The 24,373-nt window shown below is 39.3% G+C and overlaps 1 protein-coding gene across 1 annotated transcript in view; it reads left to right on the plus strand.

The window, feature by feature from the left end:
• Nucleotides 1–23,724, plus strand: part of LOC124616091 (CCR4-NOT transcription complex subunit 11) — a 103,987-nt gene extending 80,263 nt beyond the window's left edge. Inside the window, exons 9-10 of the mRNA XM_047144343.1 lie at nucleotides 19,572–19,737; nucleotides 23,021–23,724. Coding sequence (XP_047000299.1) covers nucleotides 19,572–19,737; nucleotides 23,021–23,167 — 313 coding nt within the window. The 3' untranslated portion in view covers nucleotides 23,168–23,724. The remainder of the gene's footprint in view (nucleotides 1–19,571; nucleotides 19,738–23,020) is intronic.
• The last annotated feature ends 649 nt before the right edge of the window (nucleotides 23,725–24,373 follow it).

A 24,373-nucleotide genomic window follows, 5' to 3' on the forward strand; every position in this document is an offset into this window, starting at 1 on the left:
GATCATTGACCTCACTGTTTGGTCCCCTCCCCCAAATCAATCAACCAACCAACCAATAAACTGAAGAAAGTTGAGTGTAATGAGGAATAATACCATGGAATCGTGGAATTCTACTACCTTAGAAGCAAAATAACACATGACAGACAAAGCAGGAAGGACAAAACAGTTGACTTACACAGGCAAAGAGGTTATTCCTGCCAAAAGACAACTAGCATCAAACATAGATCTAAATTGGGAGAAGAAATTTCTGAGAATGTCCATTTGAAGCATAGCATTGCAGGGAAGTGAATCTTGGATTGTGAGGAACCAGAAAAGAAGAGAATTGAAACATTTGAGATGTGGTGCTATCGAGTGATGATGTAAAATAGGTGTACTAAGACAGAAATCTGAAAGTTCACTTGAGAATCAGTAAAGAAAGGAGTATGTGGATGATACTGAAAGGAGGAAGGGAGGAGATGGTAGGACTTGTGTTAAAACATAAGGGACAACTTTCATGGTGGTAGAGGGAGCTAAAGACAGTAAAGACTGTAGAGGTGGAGAGAGATTGGAATATACCCAACAGATAATAGAGGAAGTTGAAGTCATGGCCCGTTACATTAACCCACTAGAAGATTGAAGATCAAAAAGAGAAAAGTAAAATTGCTCTCTCTCTCTCTCTCTCTCTCTCTCTCTCTCTGTGTGTGTGTGTGTGTGTGTGTGTGTGTGTGTGTGTGCTTGCACACTCTGAGGAAGAACAGCAGGTGTCGTGCAAAACCCAGCCCAGCATTAATTATTATATGTGTGTGTCCACTGTTTGATCTATCGCCTAAAGAAGTACGTGTGTTAAAGAGTAAATTGCTGAGGGTGACTCTTGAAGATTGTTTTAGAGCACAACTCAATGTATACACGGTTATGAGGTTCGGCATGTGGACTTGCTAGTGGACACATGTAAACTCTACTTTTGGATAGTTGCTCATAGAACTTACCAACTGTTCATACTGAGAGAGCAGCTCTTTTGAGCTGAAGTTTGTTTCTTAAAACAATGCCTGTGAAGATTTGTGCTTCAGATGAAAGAATATATACATACAAGGTGCCCCTCATGAGAGTCATCAGGCACGTTTACTCTGGTGTTTCAGAACATATTTGTAATTCCTTTTTGCAAAGTGTAGCTGGAGTCAGCTCAAACAAATACTGCTTATCATGTCTTTCATGCAACAGTCAGTATTGATGGAAAGTGTTGATTTGTTTTCTGTTACAAACAAAATTGTGTTCAAAGTGCAATTTTACATGCACGTCTGATAGAGCAGTCCAAATTAGTGCAGCATTCATTTTATCTATATGTATTAACAGGAGCTGTGAAACCAAATAATAACCAGTACCACAGGAACTATTGGGCAGCACTACTGCATGGCAGTAGCAGTCGGCTTCGACCAGGGCAGTGCTTTCACCACAGGAGTACTGGTAATTCTTCTTGTTAATATATAGGGTGAGCCATGAGGTTTTCCCCCAGTTGCTGGAGGTTATTCCTTAGGTTATTTGGAACAAAAAATGTAAATACAGTAATGTTATCAAATCCATGATTAAGGAACTACAACAGAGTTCCAAAACGTGCCACGGTATATGGAGCATGACATTTGTGTTCACAAGACTCACGATCAGTCTTAGGTAGACAAGTGCAGCGAGTGGTACGTTTTAATAACAACCATGCTGTTGATACTGCAGTCATTGTTTACTGTTATTGTGTCCTGTGTACAGTACACTTTGCAATGCCATACAAGTTTCCATCGCAGGAGTACGGAGAGATGGTGTACATTTTGGGCTTCTGTGATGGTTATGCAGAAGCTGCTGTTGCTGAATATGACTGTAGGTATCCTAATCATAGGATTCCAAATCCCAAACATTGAGTGGAACATATTGAACGTTGCTAGAGACTGGTACTTTTCCCAGTATTTGTATTCACTCCGAAAGATATTGTGACGTTCAAGAAGAAGAAGAAACCCTTAATTCAGTAGACCGCAGTCCTTGTTCAAGTACAAGATGCCTAGTTACCTGATTGAATGTTTCACAATCTAAGATATGTAGGATTCTTCATGAGAATGGACTGTATCCTTTTCATGTGCAGGAAGCTCACCATTTAGAGCCACATGATTGTGCCAGCCGTTTGCACTTTTGTAACTGGTTAAATGCAAATCAGCAGCTCTGTCGCTTCATAATGTTCAGTGATGAGGCAACCTTTACAAGAGGTGGCATCAACAAAATGCATAACATGCATGTCTGGGCAGATGAAAATCCCCATACCACAGTAGTATCTCAATTTCAACGCAGATTCAGTGTCAATGTCTGGTGTGGTGTTGTGTGTGACCAGTTCTGGGGCCAGTTATTGTCCCGGGAAATTTAAATGGTCAGATGTACTGTAACTTTCTACGAGAAGATTTACTGCAGCTTCTTGAAGATGTTCCTTAGGAAACAAGACACCACATGTGTGTCCAACAATGCGGGGCACCTGCACACTTCCGCCATGTGGTAACAGCTTATCTTAATCAGCAATTCCCACATCAATGGATAGGTCATGGGGGGCCTATCAACTGGCCTGTCAGATCCCCAGATTTAACACCCCTAGGTTACTGCATCTGGGGGTGGCTGAAAGACATTGTATATAAAGTTAAGGTGGAAACATGAGAAGAATTCATACAATGCATTTTCGTTGCCGCAACGTCAATAAGGAACAAGCATGTGAAATTATGAAATGCTACTCACGTAGTTCACTCCTGTGTGAATCTTCGCCGTCGAATGCAGGGAGAAAATTTTGAACACTTCCTTTAAGTCCTCTCTGAATGCAGGAGACTGCTACAAAATTGTGTAAATTAATTATTATGTGCATTTTTGATAGTGAAATCCTAGAGTAAAAATTTTTTCTGCCTTTTTCCTGAGTTTTTCGATTACTGTAGTTCCTTAATTATGGATCTGATCCCATTACTTTATTTATATTTTTTGTCCCACATAACCTAAGGAATACCCTCCAGAAACCAGAGGAAACCTCATGACACACCCTGTATACTGATAAAATTAATATCGCAGTAGACTGATTTGGGGCCACTCTATTGACTTTGCACATAAAACTCCACTTTAACAATCATTTTGTTTGAAATGGGGGAAAAAACAATGCTTTCCATCGTCATTGAATGTCACATGAAAACTGTGATGAACAGTATCTGTTTGGGCTGACTCCAACTACACAATGCAAAAACGAAATTACAAATGTCTGCTGAAACATGAGACGAAATGCACCTGATGATTCTTAGAAGGGATATCACATTTTAGGGTTCCCATTCCTATTTATATGGAGCACAGGAAGTGACTGCTTAAACCCCCCTGTGTGCACCTGAATTAGTGTAATCTTGCCTTTGTGGACCCTTTGGTAGTGATATGTAGGGGGCAAAGTGTACTTCTGGATTCTTCACTAATACTGGTTCTTAAAAGTTTGTAAGTAGGCTTTCACTGGATAGCTATTGTCCCTTTTAAGTCCTATTCAGTATGGGTCCCACACACTTGAGCAAGATGGGATGTATGAACGTTTTGTGTGTAGTGTTTCTTGTAGCCTGGCAGTGTTTCCCGAGTATTCTACCAATGAATCATAGTTTGATACTTGCCTTAACTATGATTGACGCCTTGTGGTCATTCCAGTTGACATCCCCACAAATTGTTACACCCAGGTATTTGCATGAGTTGACTGCCTTCAGTTGTGACTCATTGATATTGTAATCATAAGATATTACTTTTCCATATTTCATGAAGTGCACAGTTTTACATTTCTGAACATTTAAAATAAGTTGCCAGTCTCTGAACCACTTTGAAATCATATTTGTGCAGCTTTTTTTAGACAGTGCTTCATTATAGATAACTGAATCATTTGCAAAAGAGCTGAAGTTAATATTAATAATCGCTCTTCACTTAATTCCCTTGTCCTGTAAAAAATTTCAATCATTACACTGGCAGCAGATGTCTATTTGTGTGAATTGGTGTTGAAAACTCATCATAAGAGAATTTGTAGGTTGAGTTGATGCTAATTTACCCATTGGGGTGCAGGCTAGTTCAGTCATGATCAAAATGCTGTGATCATTACATGAAGAGAAAAAACCTTGCTTTGTTGGTAATGTTTCTCCACACATATCAAGTGAAATAATCAGTGGAGCCATGTGTAGCAGGAAGGTGGATAGATTAGATGAGATAATTTGATAGTTAAATAATATTAAACTGAAAGACAGCAATCAGTTAAATAGAGGGAAATGTACACTACAGTCAGAGTACAGCACATTGGGCATTACAGGCTGCCATGTGAGTCCTGCATAACTGCACTAGTGTGCATAAGAAAGGTGAGAAGGAAAATGTAGACACAGATCGAACAAATGGTGTGTGTGTTTGTGTGTGTGTGAGAGAGAGAGAGAGAGAGAGAGAGAGAGAGAGAATACAAGGCAACAACAACAACAACAACAAAGTATGGACAACATTCCCACTCAACCACACCCTTCGTAGCTATCAGAAATTTCTTACCTGCAACTTGGCTTCACCCCTTTTTCTTAGATGCCTTCCCAATGACACAGACTTCTTGACAGATAAAGAAAACAGCCATTCACAAATATAAGACAGACCTTGATCTAATCACCCTCCCTGTGCCTGCCACTTTCATGATGAAACACAATGGCTCCCTGGCAGTCTGATTCTTCCACCTACAAGTGCTGTCTTAGTGTTCCCATATCAAAAGTCTATATAATCTCCAATCCTGACTCAAATCCTTCGGTCTATCCCAGAACCTGTTCTCTAAATCCACCTGCCTCCTCATGCCAACTACTTCCCACACACTAACCTCATATATTTTTCCCTGTGCTACTATGGAAATAATCTCACCTCCTATGGACCAACACATCCATCCTGTTGCCTGTAGCCTAGCTTCTTCTGTCTAAGACAAAAACCACTTCCTTCATCATCGGTCAACAATTCCCACTCCATTACCATGACGATTCCTTTTCGTCACTGTTGATATCACCTCCCTGTATATACCAACATTTCCCATACCCATGGCACTGTAGCTGTTGAATGATATCTCTCTCAATGTCCAACTGCTTCCAGACCCACCACCTTATTTCTCATGCAACTACTGATAAACTATGTTACTTGTCCCTTGGGAGGAAGACACACAAACAAATCCATGACATGGCCATGGGCACTCACAAGGCACCATCCTACACTAATCTTTTATCAGTTATCTAGAGAAAACACCTTATCTGATTCATATTAATTGATGATATCTTTATGAACTGAACTCAGGGCCAAGACAGTATCCTCATTCGTCTACACCTTGTCTCCAATCTATGTCACCTCTTGCTACCTTCCTGGACATTATTCTCCACATCTCCTATGTCTCCATAAAAACCACTGCCCATATTAACTGTTTATAAACAGTTCCTCCTTTTTGAAGGCTACCATCCGTTCCACATTAGAAAGCCACTACCATACAGTTAAGACACTCATTGATAGTACATCAGCAGTGATGAGCAACCCTTTGCCCATTATGCAGGAAATCTTACTAAGGCCTTCACAGAAAGCCCTTATTCTCAAAAACTATTTTACCAACAGATTTCCCATGGCATATTCACATGTGTTGTTAATCCTCCAACCTCTCTCATGAACCAGCTGAAAAGGAGCAGTGTCCACATTATCCAGTATCACCCCAGATTGAAACAGCTTTACTATATCATTCACCAGAGCATCAACTACTTATCATCTTATCTATAAATGAAGAACATACTACCTACAATCCTTCCCAAAACTTCTAGTGATACTCCACTGCTTACCCTGTCTACAAAATGTCCTGAACCATCCTAATGCTACATCTTCTTCCAGCACATTACCACATGAATCATAACCCTGTGGAAGATGCAATTGCATGACCTGTCCTATGCATGTGCCAAGCACATCCTTTTCCAGTCCTGTCACAGTCATAGCCTATCCTCGAAGGCAAGGTCACCTTGGAACCAGTTATATTACATACCAGCTCTGCTGTAACTTTTGCAAGCCATTTCTATAGGCATGACCACCAACTAGCTGTCCACCTGAATGATGGCGCCAAACTGTGGCAGAGTTGACCACCTGGTAGTAAAACATTTTCAACTTCAGTGGCTGCTTCACCACACATACAATCTGAATCCATCGCTTCCCCCACCCTCCTCCCTCCCAATACCAGCTTCTGCGAACTATGTAGATGGGAATCGTCCTTGTAAAATAATCATGTATCTGCCAATCCCCTAGCTTCATTCTTCATTATCCCCTGGCCCCCACCTATCCTCAACTTAGTCCAGACAGCATCCACTCTACTGTTTCTACACTCACGCTGTCCCCTATTCAGTTTCCATGTTCCTCTGTTTTCTTTCCCCTTCCCAGTGAGCTACTCTACATCATTGTGCAGCACACACAACTTACCTGGTCTGTCTTCCTATCATTAGTGCTTGCTGTCTTTGTCCCCCCCCCCCCCCCCCCCAGCTGTCAGCAACCCTTCCCTCCAACACCTCTTCCTGCTCCCCAACTCCTTTCTCCCCTCGCCCACTCTCACCAATGCCAGCTGTCAGCAACCCTTCCCTCCAACACCTCTTCCTGCTCCCCAACTCCTTTTTCCCCTCGCCCACTCTCACCAATGCAGTACCTTACCCAATTAAACTACATTGCAATACAACATAGCCAGTCAAGACAATGTAGCCACATAGGTGTGTGTGTGTGTGTGTGTGTGTGTGTGTGTGTGTGTGAAGGAAGATTCATCCGAAATCTTAGCAACATTCTCAGTCCAGTTTATGTGTTTGTCTATCACGCAAAGCTTCAACTATATTGTTAGTTGTCACCTTTCATCCTTTTATTAGTTTCAGTGTTTGGCAGTAAGAAATTGTCGAGAAAAATTTCTGTGTATTCCACATGTCTAGTGCACAACATCTAAGTTTGGTATATGCTTTACATACTATGTCTTCCTCTGTAGCTGGGTAATCATCATGTCTGACTGCTATGTGGAGGACCCAGATTCAGTTCACAATATTGCCAGAGACTTTTATAGATGGGAGGATTGGATAGGGTGTGCTCAGTTTCTTGATGCCAATTGAGGAGCTACTTGAATGAGAAGTAGCAGCTCCACATTCTGAGAGCTAACTGGCCATGAGACCAGTGTGCTGAACTCATTCGCCAACTGCATCTGAATGACACCGTTGACAGATGATGATATGGTGGCCAGAAGCTACTGAATGGTCCGTTAGGGCCGGTGCATGGAGCTATAGTTTACATATTCTATTGAAGCAGAAGTCTGCCACAAATATATAGGGGGTGATCAAAAAGTTTCAGTTCAGTGGCTGTGTATTTCAAAATCTGTACGCCAGTCAGGCAAAATCTCCATGAGCATTGAGGCAATCATCCCACTCATGCACCAGGTTGAGTACACCCTTTTCGTAAATCACTGTGTCTTGCTGTGTGAAGAAGTCCATAATTTCCTGTGCACATCGTCGTCTAACAGGAAATGTCAACTCTTCAAGGCCTTTTTTAAGGGACCAAAGGTGCCCTAATCGCATAGGACGTATGCTCGAGTATCTCCCACTGAAGTTGTTGTAAATTCTGGTTGGCGTCCCAGATCGACCAGCGTCGTGTTTTGCACTGCGGCCATCCTAATACTTAGCGTACCATTCGACAAAGGTGGTTTTCGTCAGACGCACTGCCCCATACAAAGTTGGTCTCACAAGGTTGAATGCACCCCATTCCAGTCCTTTCACAAAAGAAAAATGGCTGGCAGTACCGGTAATCAAACCTGGGTGCTCCGCATCCCAGGTAGACATGTTGACGTCTCAGCTATGGAGGTGGCCTTTTCCGTAGTCAGTGCCTGATATTTTGTGGCACTTAATTTTTTTTTCATTCACCTTAAGGCATTCAGAATTAAAGTGTCATACACCACTTCTTTTTTCTAACGGTCATTTTTCCATAATACATCAAATGTGAAACTTACTTGAGTATTCAGCCAGGTGGCATCATCAGATGATACAGGGAAAGCTCAAAATCACACACATTAAATGTACATTAAATACCAAAGTCAAGATACTGTGTTCAAGTTTTTATGGTGGTATATGACTACATGTATAAAGGTCATGTTGTATGTATTAATATAAAATTTTTCTATTGCTCTTTGTAGACGTTGTAGTAGATAAAGGTTGTTGCATGTTCCTGCTGCTCCCTTAGTGGTAGTAGACTCATAAGATTTGTTATGGAACTGTGAAACAGAATTGCTGGTCAATATTTGCCTCTAGGAGGCATAATTGCAATACTGGCAAAGGGCACACTTGAAAGTGCGTATGTTCTCCTTGCTTTCAGAACTAATCGTTCTTTCCCTCAGGGAAAGGTTGCAGGAGTTCAAAAGAGAAGGGCAGGGCATTCAGAACCTAGGATGGGAGGGACTTGACCAAGCAAGGATCTGTTAGTTCCAAAAGTTAGGATAGTGCATGTATGCTGATATGTGTCTATCAACAGTACTGCAGTTTCACCTTCTGAAGGTAATACAGGCCAGCAGTTCTGTCTCCCGTGAGTGAAGTTTCCTTTTAATAACACGTGTTCTGCATTGCAAGCGATGGATTAAGACACAAAAACATGCCATTACAGGTATTGTATATTGATGTAGAGTGTGATGAAATTGTTTTTGTGTCTGCCTGTTAGTTAGAATAAGATATCTTCCCTGTCCTATGTCTAGCATAGAATCCTTTTAATATCATGATAAGTGACTTTTATGCTCACTTGTCTTTTTGTACGCAATCTAAGAATTTTTTATCAGTGTAGCGGATGTCTGTTCTTTTTTTCCTTTATTTTCTCAAAAGTATTAGTTGGGGGCACTAGCTGCATGCTCTCCCGCTGTAGTCTCACAAAGCCTGTATTGCTTAGTTTGTGTGTGGTCAGTAATGGTATAATGCTACATACATAGCGCAGTATATCTGTAGCTATACTAATATAAGAGGGAAACATTGTTTCCAAAAATCTTGAAAAGTTATTGACAGAATTACTTCGGATTCCTCCATAATACTGTAATTAACATTTGACAGACATATAAAAGGTATAATGTATGCAAGCTTTTGGAGTCAGTGGCTCCTTCTTCTGACAGAAATGTTGAAAGGGAAGGAAGAGGGGTGAAGGAAAAGGACTGGTGAGGTTTAGGAAAAGGGGTAGTGTTCGGAAAAGTCACCCAGAACCCCAGGCGGGGGGGAGACTTACTGGACGGGATGAGAAGGAAAGACTGATTGTTGGGGACTGTGCCGGATGAGATTTGAAAATATGAGAGGTTAATATGCAAGACCGAGATCACTTCTATCACATCACGCATGAGTTAATAAGAGTGAAGATCTAAGTGAATTGTATGTGACAGAAGTGGGAGGACGGGTACAGTGAAAACAGCCAACCGGAAAATGACAGATGTAGAAAACTGAAATGGAGTGAAGAAAGGAATAGATGAAGAAATGTTTGGACTGATGAAATTAATGTAAATTCAGGTCAGGTGTGGCAAGAACCAAAGACATGTTGCTGTGCCAGTTCCCACCTGCGGAGTTCTGAGAAACTGAAACTGGTGTCGAGGGGAAGAATTTGGATGGCAAATGTGGTGAAAACAGGCACTGAGTTCATGACTGTGATGTAGCGCTTACTCTGCAACAGGATATTGTGTCTTGTCAGTATACACCCTGTGTCTGTGTCCATTCATCCTAACTGACAACTTGGTCATGCCGACATAAAAGGCAAAACAGTGCTTACGTAATAGATGGTGTAGATGTTGTTTTACATGTGGCTCTCCCTTTGATAGTATATGTTTTGCCAGGTGCAGGGCTGATATATGTGAGTAGGTGGGTGCATAGGGCAAGTTTTACAGTGGGGACAATAACAGGGGTAGGAACCATAGGGTAGGGAGATGGGTGCAGAAGGAGCATAGAGTTTGACAATGATGTTGCAGAGATTGGGAGGGTGATAAAAAGCTATTCTAGTTGTGGTGGGCATAATCTCAGGCAGAATGAACCTCATTTCAGAGCACAGTTTTAGGAAGTCATGGCTTTATCGGAGTACGTGATCAATACATTCAAGACCAGAATAATACTGAACAACAAGCGGTGTACTCCTGAGTTGTTTTCTGGAGGGATCAACAGTACCAGAATTGGGTGTGATAGCCTGTTAAATCTGCTTATGAACTAGGCTGGTGAGGTAATTATGTCCAATGAAGGCTGAAGTGATAATGTTGGAGTATTGCTGTAAAGAGTCTGCATCTGAAGAACTATGTTTGCTTCAAATACCAAGACTGCTTGGGAAGGAGCATTTGACATGGAAAGAATGGCAACTGTTAAAATGTAAGTACTGTTGTTTGTTAGTAGGTTTAGTGTGAACAGCAGTGTGTAGCTGGCGTTTGGTGAGGATGATATCGGCATCAAGGAAAGAAGCATGGAATTTGGAATAGGACCATGTGAAATTTAATTGGGAGAATGTATTTAGAGATTCCAACTTGATCCACCACCACTACCTCAAAATCATCCCTTACAAACCTTCCAAGAATTCCTCATATCCATCATTGCTTCGCAACTCTTCCTCAGGTCCCCGCAAAGTGATGCTGACTTGTCCTCTGCAGAACTTGAGACTCTTCATTTCCTAAAAGCTGATAACCCCACAATGGAGCTACTACTGTGATACTTGACTGCCAGGAGTGTTAGGGAAGGTCTATGCCAGCTGTCGGACACCTCTATGTACAGCATCTACCATCAAGAACCTATTCCTGTGATTCAAATCCACCTGCAGTCCCTCCTTATAACCTCATGCCCCTCACAAGGACTAACAACTCAAGCCATAGCACTTCTTACCCCATACAGACCATGAATCTCCACTTTTTACTGTCTTTCTAAGATCCACAAACCCAATCATCCTAGCCATCCCATAGTTGCTGGCTTTAAAGCCCGCATCGAACATATGTCTACCTTAGTTGATCAACATCTACAACCCATAGTACAAAGACTTCCCTCCTATGTTAAAGACACCAAACATTTCCTAGATGTCTTAAATCTGTCCTCGTCCAACTCCCACCACATACCTTGCTTGTCACCAGTGGTGCCACCTTCCTCTATACCGACCTCGCCTATTTACATGGTCTGTCTGCTGTGGAACATTTTCCCAATCAGCACCAACTTGATTTCAAACCTATGACATCCTTCCTGCTCACCTTAATCAACTTTATGCCTACCAACCAACAACTGCTTCACCTTTGAGGGGCAGACATGCAAACAGATAAGAAGTCATGGGAATCAGGGTGGCTCCTTCCTATGCCAACCTTCTCGTGGGTCGCTTGGAGGGGGCTTTCCCGGGATCCATAAGCCTTCAGCCTCTGTGTTGTATTGATGACATCTTTGCCATATGGACTCACGTTGAGGCTGAGCGGTTACAATTTCTGGAATCTCTAAAGACATTATCCCAATTAAATTTTACATGATTCTATTCCAAATCACATGCTACTTTTTTATGTTGATCTCATCCTCACTGAATGCTGGCAACACACTGGTGTTTACATTAAACCTACTAGCAAACAACAGTACTTACATTTAGACAGTTGCCATCCTTTCCATTTCAAATGTTCCCTCCCATACAGCCTTGACATTTGAGGCAAACTTATTTGTTCAGATGTAGACTCTTTATAGCAATACATCACCATTCTCACCTCAGCCTTCACTTGACATCATTGTTCCATCACCCTAGTTCAAAAGCAGATTTCCCAGGCCATCGCATGCAATCCTGGTACTGTTGATCCCTCCAAAAAACAACTCAGAAGAACACCCAGGTTAATTCTGTCCGAAAATTTGCCCACCACACCTAGAACAGCTTTTCGTTGCCCTCTCAATCTCTGCGATATCCTTGTCAGACCCTGTGCTCCTTCTGCACTCATCCCCATACACTATGGCTCCTACCCCTGTGACTGTCCCCACTACAAGACTTGCCCTTTGCACTCTCCTACCCACCTATACTAGCCCTGTACCTGGCAAAACATATATTATAAAAGGGAGAACCACATGTGAAATGAAACATGTCATATACCAGCTGTTATGTAAACACTGTTCAGGCTTTTACACCAGAATAATTACCACCAAGTTGTCAGTTAGGATGAATGAGCATAGACCAGTGGTATACTGGCAACACACAATATCCTGTTGCAGAACTTGCATTGCAACATGACAGTCATGATCTCAGTGCCTGTTTTCACCTGGATTCTTTCCCCAGACACCAGCTTCAATTTCTCAGAACTCTGCAGTTTCTTCACAGTAACTATTCCTTTCTTCACTCTATTTTATTTATCTACATCTTTCATTTTCTGACGTGTCTGTTTTTCACCATCCCCCTCCTATCTCGTGTCACATCATGCAGGAGGTCTTAGCTGTAACCTCTGTCTTTCATATAACCCTATCTTCCACCCCACTAATTATCTGTGGCGATTTCAACATTGAAATGGCCAACAGTGATGAACATGTTACTAGAACGTTTTTTAATATCTTAAGATCACTAAATTTACAATGTACAAATTACACACCAACACGGGATAAGGCGTGCTTAGATAATATTATAGTAAATTTTTCTAGAGATATGTATGACGTCAGACTTGCCAGTGGAGCCCTAGCTGATCATGAACCATTGATTTTAACATTCTCCTGTGATCAGTTGCCTAAATCAGACAAATCAGTCAGAATCAAGTCTAATGCCACATGGGTAAGAGGGCAGAAAGATGAATATATTAATTTATTTATTGACAGAATATCTTATGTTAACTGGGACTTTGTATACAACACACAACCTGGAAATAGTGCTGGTGAAATGGTGTTTAACAAATTCCTGGAAATACTCATAGAGTTGTGGTACTCCTGCTCACCATTAATCAAAAGTAGCCCTAAACATAAACAGAAAAACAAACAGCTAAAATGGTATACAGATGAGCTAGCTCTCACTAGGGAGGAGATGCTCAAACTGTACAGAATATATAAAAATTCTTGTAAAGAAGGACCTGAGCTAGATAATACTTCTTATAGAGCTTATCTAAAATGTAAAAAAATCTACAAAGACAAACTGTCCTTGGCCAAAAAACAAGCATGTGAACATTACATTGAAAGTGCTCCCAACAAATGTAAAGCAGCATGGGATATCATCAACCAATATAATTCACAAACCCATACACAAGATGCAATGCTGGTCCCAGAAGAAGTAAATAATTACTTCCTAACCTCAGTGAGTGAGCTGAAAAACAAAATCAAACAAAATGGCACTTGTGCACTAGATCATCTTTGTGCTGTGCCCCATAGTATGTATACTTTCCACTGGAATGTTGTCACCCCAGAGGATATTGTAAAAGCTGTGGCAAGGTTCACCAACTCCAAAAGCATGGACTGTTATTGGTTTTCTAATTATCTAATGAAAAAAATAATACACCTTATCTGTCAACCTCTTTCTTTTATTTTTAATATTTGTTTAGAATCTGGAGTTTTCCCAGATGCACTCAAAACTGCTAAAGTAATACCGGTCTTTAAAAAGGGAGATAAGCATCTGCCCCAAAACTATCGACCAGTTTCTATTGTCCCAATTTTTTCTAAAGTTTTTGAATATGTAATGTACAGTCAACTAAATAACTATTTTGATAAGCATGATCTCCTCTCCAACAGACAATTTGCATATCAGCATGGTAAAAACACCACTACTGCTGTCACTGAAGTTGTTAACCAGGTGTTAACTGCATTCGAAAATAAGGATCTAGTGTCAGTCGTACTGTGCGATCTTAGCAAAGCCTTCGACTGCATACCATCTAACACCCTACTTGCAAAACTGGAATTTTATGGCATACACAAACCATCTTTGGATGTAATCGAATCATACTTAAGTAACAGGAGACAGTATGTATCAATTAAAAATAGATGCTCCTCACTTAAGGAAGTTCGGACTGGAGTGCCTCAGGGCTCGGTCCTAGGTCCTTTTCTGTTTATCATTGCAATTAATGACTTACCTTACCATGTAGGAGCAAATTCAGTTGTGTGTTATGCAGATGATACAACGTTGCTCAATACACACCATGACACAACAGAACTGCATCAGGCAGCACAGGAAAAACTAGAACTAGTAATGGATTGGTTTTCTTCTAATGAACTCCTGTGTAATCCTGATAAAACACAAGAGCTAATTCTGGGTTTAACTACAGCTGTTGAAAGCAAATCAATAAAATTATTAGGATTCCACATTGACTCAAAATTAAACTGGGAGGAACACATTAGCCATATCTGCAAGAGAATAGCAAGAGTGTGTTATCTCATCTGGAGACTGACAGATATAGTCACTGATGAGTATCTAAAGGTGGTATATTTTGGCCTCTTTCAGTCACACATTTCCTACGGCATATTGTTATGGGGACATTCTTGCTTTGTCAGTGAAATTCTGAAAATTCAAAAAAAAGTAATTAGAATAATAAGCAAAGCTAAGCCCAAGGAACACTGCCATCCCCTCTTTATCAAGCACATGATATTAACTGTGGTGAATCTATACATCTACACAGCCCTGCTTTATGTCAAAAGCAACTTAAATGAGTTCGAGACCAGAGAGAACATACATCCCCACAACACCAGAGGCAAACTGGACTTTGACATACCAAGACACAGACTCACAAAGACTGCAAACTCACACAAAATAATGAGTTTAAAACTCTTCAATAAACTTCCAGCATCTGCTCGGTCACTGACCAATAATATTTTCAAACGTAAGGTTTATGACTGGCTTCTCAAACACCCATTTTATAAGATAACAGAATATTTTGAAATAAGCATTGACATTAGTATATAAGAATATTCCTAAAAGAAAAGGAATTAAATTGTAAAAACTTTACTGTAAAGTTGTTGTTAATTGTATATTTAATGTTCAGACCTATTCCGCTGTAAGTGGTCAATGGTGAATAAACTGAAAAACTGAAAAACTTTAAGCTCTCAGATTTTCAGCTCTCATCCAGTGCAGTCCCCAACAATCTGTCTTTCCTTTTCATCCCGTCTGGTGAGCCTCCCCCGACCTGTGGTTCTGGGTGACTTTTTCGAACACTACTCCTTTTTCTAAACCAAACCAGTGTTTTTTCCTTCACCTCACTTCTTCCCCCTTCAACCCTTCTGCCACAAGAAGGAGCCAAAAGCATGCATACATTATACTTCTTAAATGTGCATTCTCTTGCCGCCACTTGGTGAGTAGATTTATTTTATCTATCCACTTGGATTATATTTTCAAAAATTGTTTATTTTTGTAGATACATATAATAAACATGTGGATGGACATAGGCACTATATTTTTGTAAACAACCTCTAAAACCGACAGTGAGAAAGAAAATATGTGGTTTTGTTTTCTTTCTTGCAGTCTGCTTTAACAACAAAAGCTTAAACCAAAGGGTTAAATTGATTGGGATAATTGGTGCATGGGGTATGAGAGGGGCCTCTCCAGCTGCTGGATCTGTGAGGATAGTAGCTTCAGTGACATTATTTCACATAATATTCAAATGGGTAACATTATAAAGTTCCGGATGGTTCAGATTGTGTAGTAATATTCTAAGCATAAACCAGTAAGCTGTGAATACAAATTTCCTAATATACAGGTTTTCTGTTAAAACAGACTGTGAAGAAGAAAACAAAACAGCACATTGTTGTGTACACAATTTTTGTTTAAAATTATATGTACAGAGAAACAGTGTATTTGGAAGAAACAATTTGTCTAATGGTCTAAAAGCCCTACTGTTGTAGTTAAAACTGGCTGCAAGAATGAAAACAAAACTGCACATTTTCACAGCACAGCATTTTTTTTCTCACAGTCAGTTTCAACAGAAAACCTGTATAGTACTGTTTAAAAGAGTGTAGCCGATGTCTGTCTGAATGTTTATTAGAGTACCTTATAAAAATATCTTGTAAAAATTTGAGGTAAATTGGATCATAAACTTTTCAACATCTTTTTCGTTCATATTCTATATGCTTTATTGTAATTTCAAATTATATTTCTTCGAAGTTGGCGAAGTGGCAATGAGGAGCAAAATTTGCGCCCTAGCACAGTTCCCAAGGATACTACATATCAGGACATATATCCAGTTCCCATAATTGCATAGCATTGTCAGTTTTGCTTGTATGATATAAAAATGGATGTATATACATGTGCTCCACGTCTCTTCCTAAAGCACTGGATTGATTGCAACCAAACTTGGTACACATGTCATACATTGTGTGGAAAGAAGCACTCTGGGGGTAAGAACTACATACCCCCCGTTCGGGTAGATGGATAGTTAAAAATGAGGTGACTTAGGAGTTGGACAGAGAGAGGGGGAGGGGGGGGGGAGATAGACAGAGTGGTAGGGGAGTACGGGGAAGTGTAGAAGGCAGACAGAAGATGAAAGGGCAGGTCAAAAATGGAGAGGGTGTGAGGTGGCCGGCAGAATAGGTGTAGGTTAGGAGGCAGATGGAAGAGGGATTGGTTGTGAGGATGCAAGTGGAAGAGGGAGGGGTTATGAGGAGGCAGGTGGAAGAGGGACAGGTTTTGAGGAGACAAATGGAAGAGGTATGGGGCATGATGAAGCAAGTGGAAGAAGGGAGAGAGAGATAGAAGTGGGAAGGTGGCTTAGGGACGATATTTTCATTGTTGTGGATTATTTTGATTAAATTGTAGCATCCATTTACATCACAGATTAATTGCCTTGATATACATTAAAAGTATGAAGTGCAATTGCCTCTTATCTGTGCTATTCAGTATGTCAACCAGATTGCAAGAACAAGCACCAGAGCGAGTCATTATTTTTATCAATATGTTTTGGGTCCAGAGATCATGCGACACAGCTGGATACCATAGATATATTTAATATCCTCTCTCAAGTTGTGTGATGTAAAACAGCAGAGTTTTAGACATACTGGTGTATGTGTCCAGTGTAATGTAATGTGTGTGTACTGCTATGTAATGTGATGTCTGTGTACCGCAATGTAATGAGACATATGCATATGTGGGTGAAGCCATGGGTAAACAGTTTGTATATTATAAAAATATATGCATGTACGTTCCATATCTCCAGCCAGAGTTGGTAAACAGATCATTTACTATCTGGAAAGAAGCACTGTGTTAGAACTATCTACCTTCCATAGGAGTGGGTATGGGTGTGAAAACAGGATAACATAAAAGCATAACTCAGGAATGTCTGGAACAATTTCAAAAAAGTTTTTTATGTATGTGATCATTAATTGTATGAAAATACTTTGTGGGTAATATACCCATAACTGCCACTCCTAGGGGTAGGATTGAGAAGTGTGTATGTGGAGGTGAAGGGGGTGGGGGTGCAGTAACAGTGCAGTGAAATATCAGCTCATCTCGGTATGCCTGAAGCAGTTTCAACCAAACTGGGCACACATTTCACATGCAACCTGTGAAAAAATTACTGTGACAGTAAGAACTCATTAGCTCCCCTTAGTGTGAGGGTGAAAAGTGCAATTTGTCTCTTATTTGTGTTGTTCAGTATGTCAACCCAGTCACGAGAATGAGCACTGCAGTAATCCAGTAAGTTTGTCAACTTGTTTTGGGATCGAAGATCATGCCATATGTCTGAATATCACAGATAAAATTAGTATCCTCTCTGGATTTGTATGGTGCAAAACAGCAGAGACTCTGATGCTTATGTTTGTAATATATGTGGCATACATGTACGTGGGTGAAGCTGCAGATAAAAAGCTAGTATAATATACAATATGATAAACCCTGAATGATACAAACTTTCATTTGTTTTTCCACCGTCATCTTGACTATAGATGTATTTATCATAAATCAACTCTATTTCATTGTGTGTTGACATTACACTTACTGTGTGTTCAGCTTTTGTCTCTTAGGGGTAAATTTTTATTTACATGAATCTCAATTCAGTGTAGCCGTGTAATCTTTCAATGAAAAATTAAAAGTTTGTTTTATCACCATTAGAAATAATAAGAGAAGACCAGTTTTTCATAATATAATAAGACTGTTCTAAAACTTCTATGTAAATGTGATAACAAGTTGATGGCCTCCTGTGTTCTGCTTAGAACAACTAAAGGTAAAACTATATCTATTTCTGTAATAAATACTTCCCAGATTTTTTGCCACACAAGATCATAGTATACCAATATTGTAATATTAGGGTATAAATGAGTATAAAAAGAAGATTGTTTGTGTCGCCAAACTTGAATGACTAAACAATAAATACGAAATACTGAAAAGTTGGTTCTCTCAACATTGGCACTCTTTGTCATTTTTTATGTTCATTTATTTCTGAAAGCTGATGAATATCTGCATTTCTTTCAAACATAATTATCTTACAGAAACTAGCCATTTTTTCTCCACTGAAGTCCACTGAATTACTTCTTACTTGGAATTACTTCTTACTTGCATGCATACAATTTGGACAACCATATTACCTTATCTTTTAACCATATTATCATGTTCACGTAGGAAATTGTTAGTTGCGTATAAAATGAATTAAAATACTAATTAACTTGGTAAAATTAGTGAAGCAGTGAACATTATTGTTACTGTTATTTGATAAGCAGTACTGGTTGTAAATGTTACAAAGATACAAACATGTCTTTAAAAACTACTTATCTGCACTATAATAATTAGTCAAGACAAAGAGACAAACCAAAAATATATTTAAAGATTTATCTGAAAGATCTTTCTGATGTCCTAAGAGTGTTTGAATGATTAGGCTGCAAGAAGAAATTATTTCAGAATTTTGAGAAGACAGAATGGGTGGTCACTGTGGCTAATACTGTATTTACATTCCAAAGGTGAAACTCCAGTACTGCTGATACACAAATTAAAAAGCTAAGCCTAGATTTAGGAACTACTAGTTCCTTCCTCAGGGAGGAAAGAGCAATAGGTTTTGGAAATTCTGTAAGGAAAGGCAGGTCACCTAAAGCCTAGGGACAGAGAATGAGGAAAGACAAACATGAAGAGAGAGGTATTAGATAGAATAGGAGGTCAAAGGTGATAAAGTGGTAAGTGCTGTGCCAGATGAAGTCCAGACCAAGTGAGAGGTAAAGATAGATTAAAAGGAAGAGAAATGGGAAGGGAATGAGAAGTGCCATTAAGAACTAAGTGGAAAGTGGAAAAGTTTATACTGGACATCAAGGATGGTGGAGGAATGTGTTGTTAACAATTTGAATAGTTCTTATTGTTACTAGTAACAGTGCATGCTTGTACTATGGCCTATTGCATAATTTAGCCACAATCATATATGTTTATCATGTCTTTCATAATGATCTAGCAAATTATGTAACATTTGTTTGGAATAGCAGCAATTTTTCTCTGACCTTTTACAAAAGGAGAGCATTTTATTCCTCAAGAAAGATCATCCCTGAGGAAAGAAAGACAAAATAATGTTTACAGTTATGTAAGAAAATACAAGCAGATCTGCATTGAACTGAAATATAGTATTGTTTATTATCTTTGTAAAATGTGCTAACATTGTTTGCTGTGAAGTATAATGATTTGGTTTGTATCCTTAGGTTGACAACCACTGTTGATCTTCCAACAGAATTCGTACATCTGTACATCTCAAACTGCATATCAACATGTGAAACCATTAAAGATCGTTACATGCAAAATCGTCTGGTCCGCCTTGTTTGTGTATTTTTACAGTCACTAATAAGGAATAAAATCATTAATGTGCAGGTCAGTATCTACAGTACAGCTAATTAAAGATGTATTTATTTCAAACGTATTTCTGAATTTTAAATTTAAACTCTCCCCATTGTAAATACAGTAGTTGCCACTCAATAGACTGCAACAGCAGAGAGAATCCTACCTATGACTTGTAATGTAATGAGTGAGGGGCCTAATAATTTTCTTACTGGTTGCTCTAATCTAACATGTTTCACATACTGCAATGAACAAATATTGTTTTTGTAATCTTACTTTAGTGTCAAGAGCAATTCTTAGTCTTAGAATGTACACTTAGCAAAAGATGGGTATAGATACCACTTTTTCTTCTTTTAAAAAAGAAAGGGGGGGGGGGGCAGCAGCTGACACCATACTTTTACTGCATATTTTGGTAACACTTGTTCAGCCATACATGTTCAACTGGAAAAAATATTGATTTAAAATAAATCCAATATCTTTGGCAGTGTGCTGTAAAACACAGAGTAGCAATCATCTACAATCTTTTTGATATGTTTCTTGTGCCATGTGCCACTTACTGGTGTATTTTTCTCAAACAGTACTTTCAAATTCACTTGCATATGCAGTTTGTTTATAACATCAAAATGTGATATACACCACTTTACAGATACTATAGAACAAACAAATAATTTTCAGAACTGAATTTACCTTACCTCTATATCTAGCTGTAACTCTCCAGTCAGTGTGTGTGTGTGTGTGTGGTGGTGGGGGGGGGGGGGGGGGGGGTGAACAAAAGCATGAACAGCAAGCTGCTCTAGAAGTATCAAAAACACTCAGTAAGTGGCAGCACATGTCAAAGGCATTGGTAGCTTCATGTAGAATCTGCACTTACTGTCACTGGTGCTCGAAAGCAATTAACCTTCTGTTTATTAGTGTTGGTTTGGTATGATGTGAAGTCGTGACACATGACATTAAGGGGTGAAAGTAATTCAGACAAAGGGGAAAGCAGTTTTAGAGCACTGTCAAACTGAAATATTTGAATTGAGTTTTATGGTAATTTCACAGGATTCTCTCTGCAAAACCTTTAAAGTCTTTTCACAGAGCTGAAATTTCCTCCTGTGTACATACTTCACTGTTCATCTCACTGGTGGAAAGAGAGGTTGGAACAACTCTTTCATTCAGTGACAGTATTAATTATTTTTCTAACTCCAGTCTGTAAAGTACTTCTCCGAGGAGTCGGAAGAGTATATGGCACTGGCCAAGAAGGGCCAGGAAACAGTTCATATTAATTTGCGACACAACATAACACAATACAACAATCACTTTGCAGTAACTACAAAGTCTGTCTTAGATAACTGAGGTTGGTAACAACTGGGCGCAAAATGTGAGCGGGCTGAAGTTGACTGATTTCTACCAATCAAGAACTAGTGAGCCCTTTTTCAAATCTTTGTGAACAGGCTATGATTGTAGTTAATTAATAGACAACACACTGTTGCCAATGTATGAAGAAGAAATTTTTAAATATAATGGTCATTTTATAATGTTTTATTTCATTTCAGTATGTTTCTTAACTACTGCTTAACTAACTCTTCCAGATAGTCTGGGCCAAAAATGTTACAGTATCTCACAGTGTTTTATATGATTCTGGTGTGAACCGCATAGCTTTCTTTATTGGTTGCAACTTGATGTCCTATTTTATTTTCATCAAACACAACAGATTAATTGAACTTAAATTGGGAAATAGTCTGAAACGATCTTTAGAAATTAAATTTCACCAAACAAAACAAAATCTTTTACATTAAAGTAGTATGTCTATGTAAATAATTTCCCTTTGAAACATTGTGTAAAGGTACTGTCTAGCCATAGAGTCTAAAGTTGGGTTTCTACCTGTCTCATTTCCATATGCATACCCCAGCACCTACTGTTTCCATATGCCAAGGCCATTTTTCCTAATTTCAATTCCCCCCCCCTCCCCCGAATGAGGAAAATTATATTTGAAAACTTATTGGTCCCGTCTATATACATGAAAATGTACATTCAACAATAACTTAAAATCTAATGTTTGTTTTGCACTTATTGCAGTAATAAAAAATAGTAAAAGTTTATGACCATTATTTTGAAGTCAAAGTACTTTGAAAATATTGACAATTTCACTGTAAAGTTATTCTCTGGAAGCTCATACAAAGTTTGTGGAATAAGCTGTATTACTGTAATTACTGTAATGAATTTTAGTCAATGGCACAAATAATCTTTCAGAAGCTGGAATGAGATTGCCACCACTTCCAAAATTATGTACTTTTTGACATTTTATGAAGCATGTAATTTTATTTCATGTATGCACAATTGTCTGGATGGTAGCATATAGAAGAATTGCAAGTTTGTCATACCTGAAACATTTATTCACATGATACCCACAATTTTTTGTAATGTTTTCTCCCTAGATTTCTGTCATGATACTCACTCCTCCAATTCCAAAAGTGGGGGTTTCTTGTCATGCAAAAATATGTGACTGAATAGTTAGGCAAAACTTGCTTGCACAGAGAAACTTGGTGAATTTCACTTTCTGGCACTGTTGGTGTGGTGAAAGCTGATGGGCAGTTGTAGCAGAAAGTTAAGTGGCTTTTAACTTTTCTGATGTGTCATCACACCCAGTTATTCAGAGTCTGAGTTACGCATTTTAAAATGCAAGCCAGGTAGTGATGTGTGTACAGTGTGTTAACTGTAAGACGGCAGAGTTGTGAGGGGAGTGCGGGGAGAGGAGGAAGCAAGCATTGGCTGGCGAGGGGACGGGAGTGGACCCTTTTTCTGGGGGGGGGGGGGGGGGGGGACAAGGCACGCCTACCAGTTGCAGTGCTGGCACTACAATTTGTGTGTCATGCTTACACGAAAGCAGCGAAAGGCTTCTTCTAATTGTAGGCCTACCGGTAGGGGTTGTTGGCGACTCCCGAGATGGGCCAGCAACTGCCTCTTCACTCATTTTGATAATGTTTAGCAGAACTCCACAATAAAAACACGCAGAACAGTACAACACAAAACAATAACGAAGCAGAAGACAATGGCTACCTTGTACAACACAGTCAGCTACGTAATGTTGGCAGCAGTCGAAACTGCGTGTCTACCGAAGCCTCCCGACGTTTACCAACTTCTACCGATTCAGGACTAGGGAGAGGTCTGCCATCTAAAAGTTTACACACTGTATGCATGTAGAGTCCCAGCTTAGCTATCAGATGCTGACATTAAGACATAATTTAATGTGTTCTTATGGTATGCTGTATTGATTACTCAGTCATTTTATTTATAACTGCATTATTATAACAAAATTTTAAATTATTTTCAGGAATTGTTTATTGAAGTACAGGCCTTCTGTATTGAATTTAGCCGCATCAGAGAAGCTGCTGCACTGTTTCGCCTCTTGAAACAGTTAGAATCTGGAGAAGCTGGTGTTGTCACACCTGGACCTACCAAGAATAAGACTGAACCTTAAGCAGTTGTAGTTCCCCTAGTGTATATGTATTCATATAAAGTACTTTATTTGTGCTGTGCCGTGTTAAGAAGATGTGTTCAGCATTCTTTTTTCTGCATCTCCTACAACACTGTCATTTTACAGACTGTGTTTGTGCATTTTTTACAAAATATAAAAGCTAATAAATTGATATACACCTTTATGTGTATAGAGATTTTATTCTTGTTGATTGCAGCTTTAGCTTGCTACCTTATAACTGTGCAACATGTTTGGGCTTATAACGGTTGTGAAGTCAGTCAGAATCCAACTTTATAGATATCTTTCACATGTCCCTCTATTACACCATCATTTATATTCTGCAAACCACTGTTTTTCTGTACCTGTCACTTCAACAGTGAATGCTACTGTTAGAAGAGGTACTATAGTGTGGCCTTCTTTAGCAAAACAATTTAAAAATCAGTATTTTGACTAGTATTTTATTGCAGTTGAATTTATGAATTTTATATATTGGCAGACATAATGTAAGACGAATACCTTTTTGCATCAGTTCAGTGAATAAGACTTTGCTTTGAAATTCACTTAACAATGTCATAATTATCTCAAGCTCATAATATGGTTATAATAGAGGGAAACATTCCACGTAGGAAAAATATATCTAAAAACAAAGATGATGTGACTTACCAAATGAAAGTGCTGGCAGGTCGACAGACACACAAACATACACACAAAATTCAAGCTTTCGCAACAAACTGTTGCCTCATCAGGAAAGAAGGAAGGAGAGGGAAAGACGAAAGGATGTGGGTTTTAAGGGAGAGGGTAAGGAGTCATTCCAATCCCGGGAGCAGAAAGACTTACCTTAGGGGGAAAAAAGGACGGGTATACACTCGCACACACACACATATCCATCCACACATATACAGACACAAGCAGACATTTGTAAAGGCAAAGAGTTTGGGCAGAGATGTCAGTCGAGGCGGAAGTACAGAGGCAAAGATGTTGTTGAAAGACAGGTGAGGTATGAGCGGCGGCAAATTGAAATTAGCAGAGGTTGAGGCAAGAAAGGGAAGGGAAGAAATAACAAAACCAAGTGTGATTATTGATTATACTTTGAAAGTGGGTAGAGTTGATAAATCTGACCACTTTATTTCCAGTTATGGTTTTCTAATGAAAAGTCCGAAGTGGTGGCAAAAACAGTATTTCAAGTTGTTGGAGGTAGGACTTGTAAAC

The sequence above is a fragment of the Schistocerca americana genome, chromosome 5 (genome assembly GCF_021461395.2).
Source record: "Schistocerca americana isolate TAMUIC-IGC-003095 chromosome 5, iqSchAmer2.1, whole genome shotgun sequence".
Classification (NCBI taxonomy): domain Eukaryota; kingdom Metazoa; phylum Arthropoda; class Insecta; order Orthoptera; family Acrididae; genus Schistocerca; species Schistocerca americana.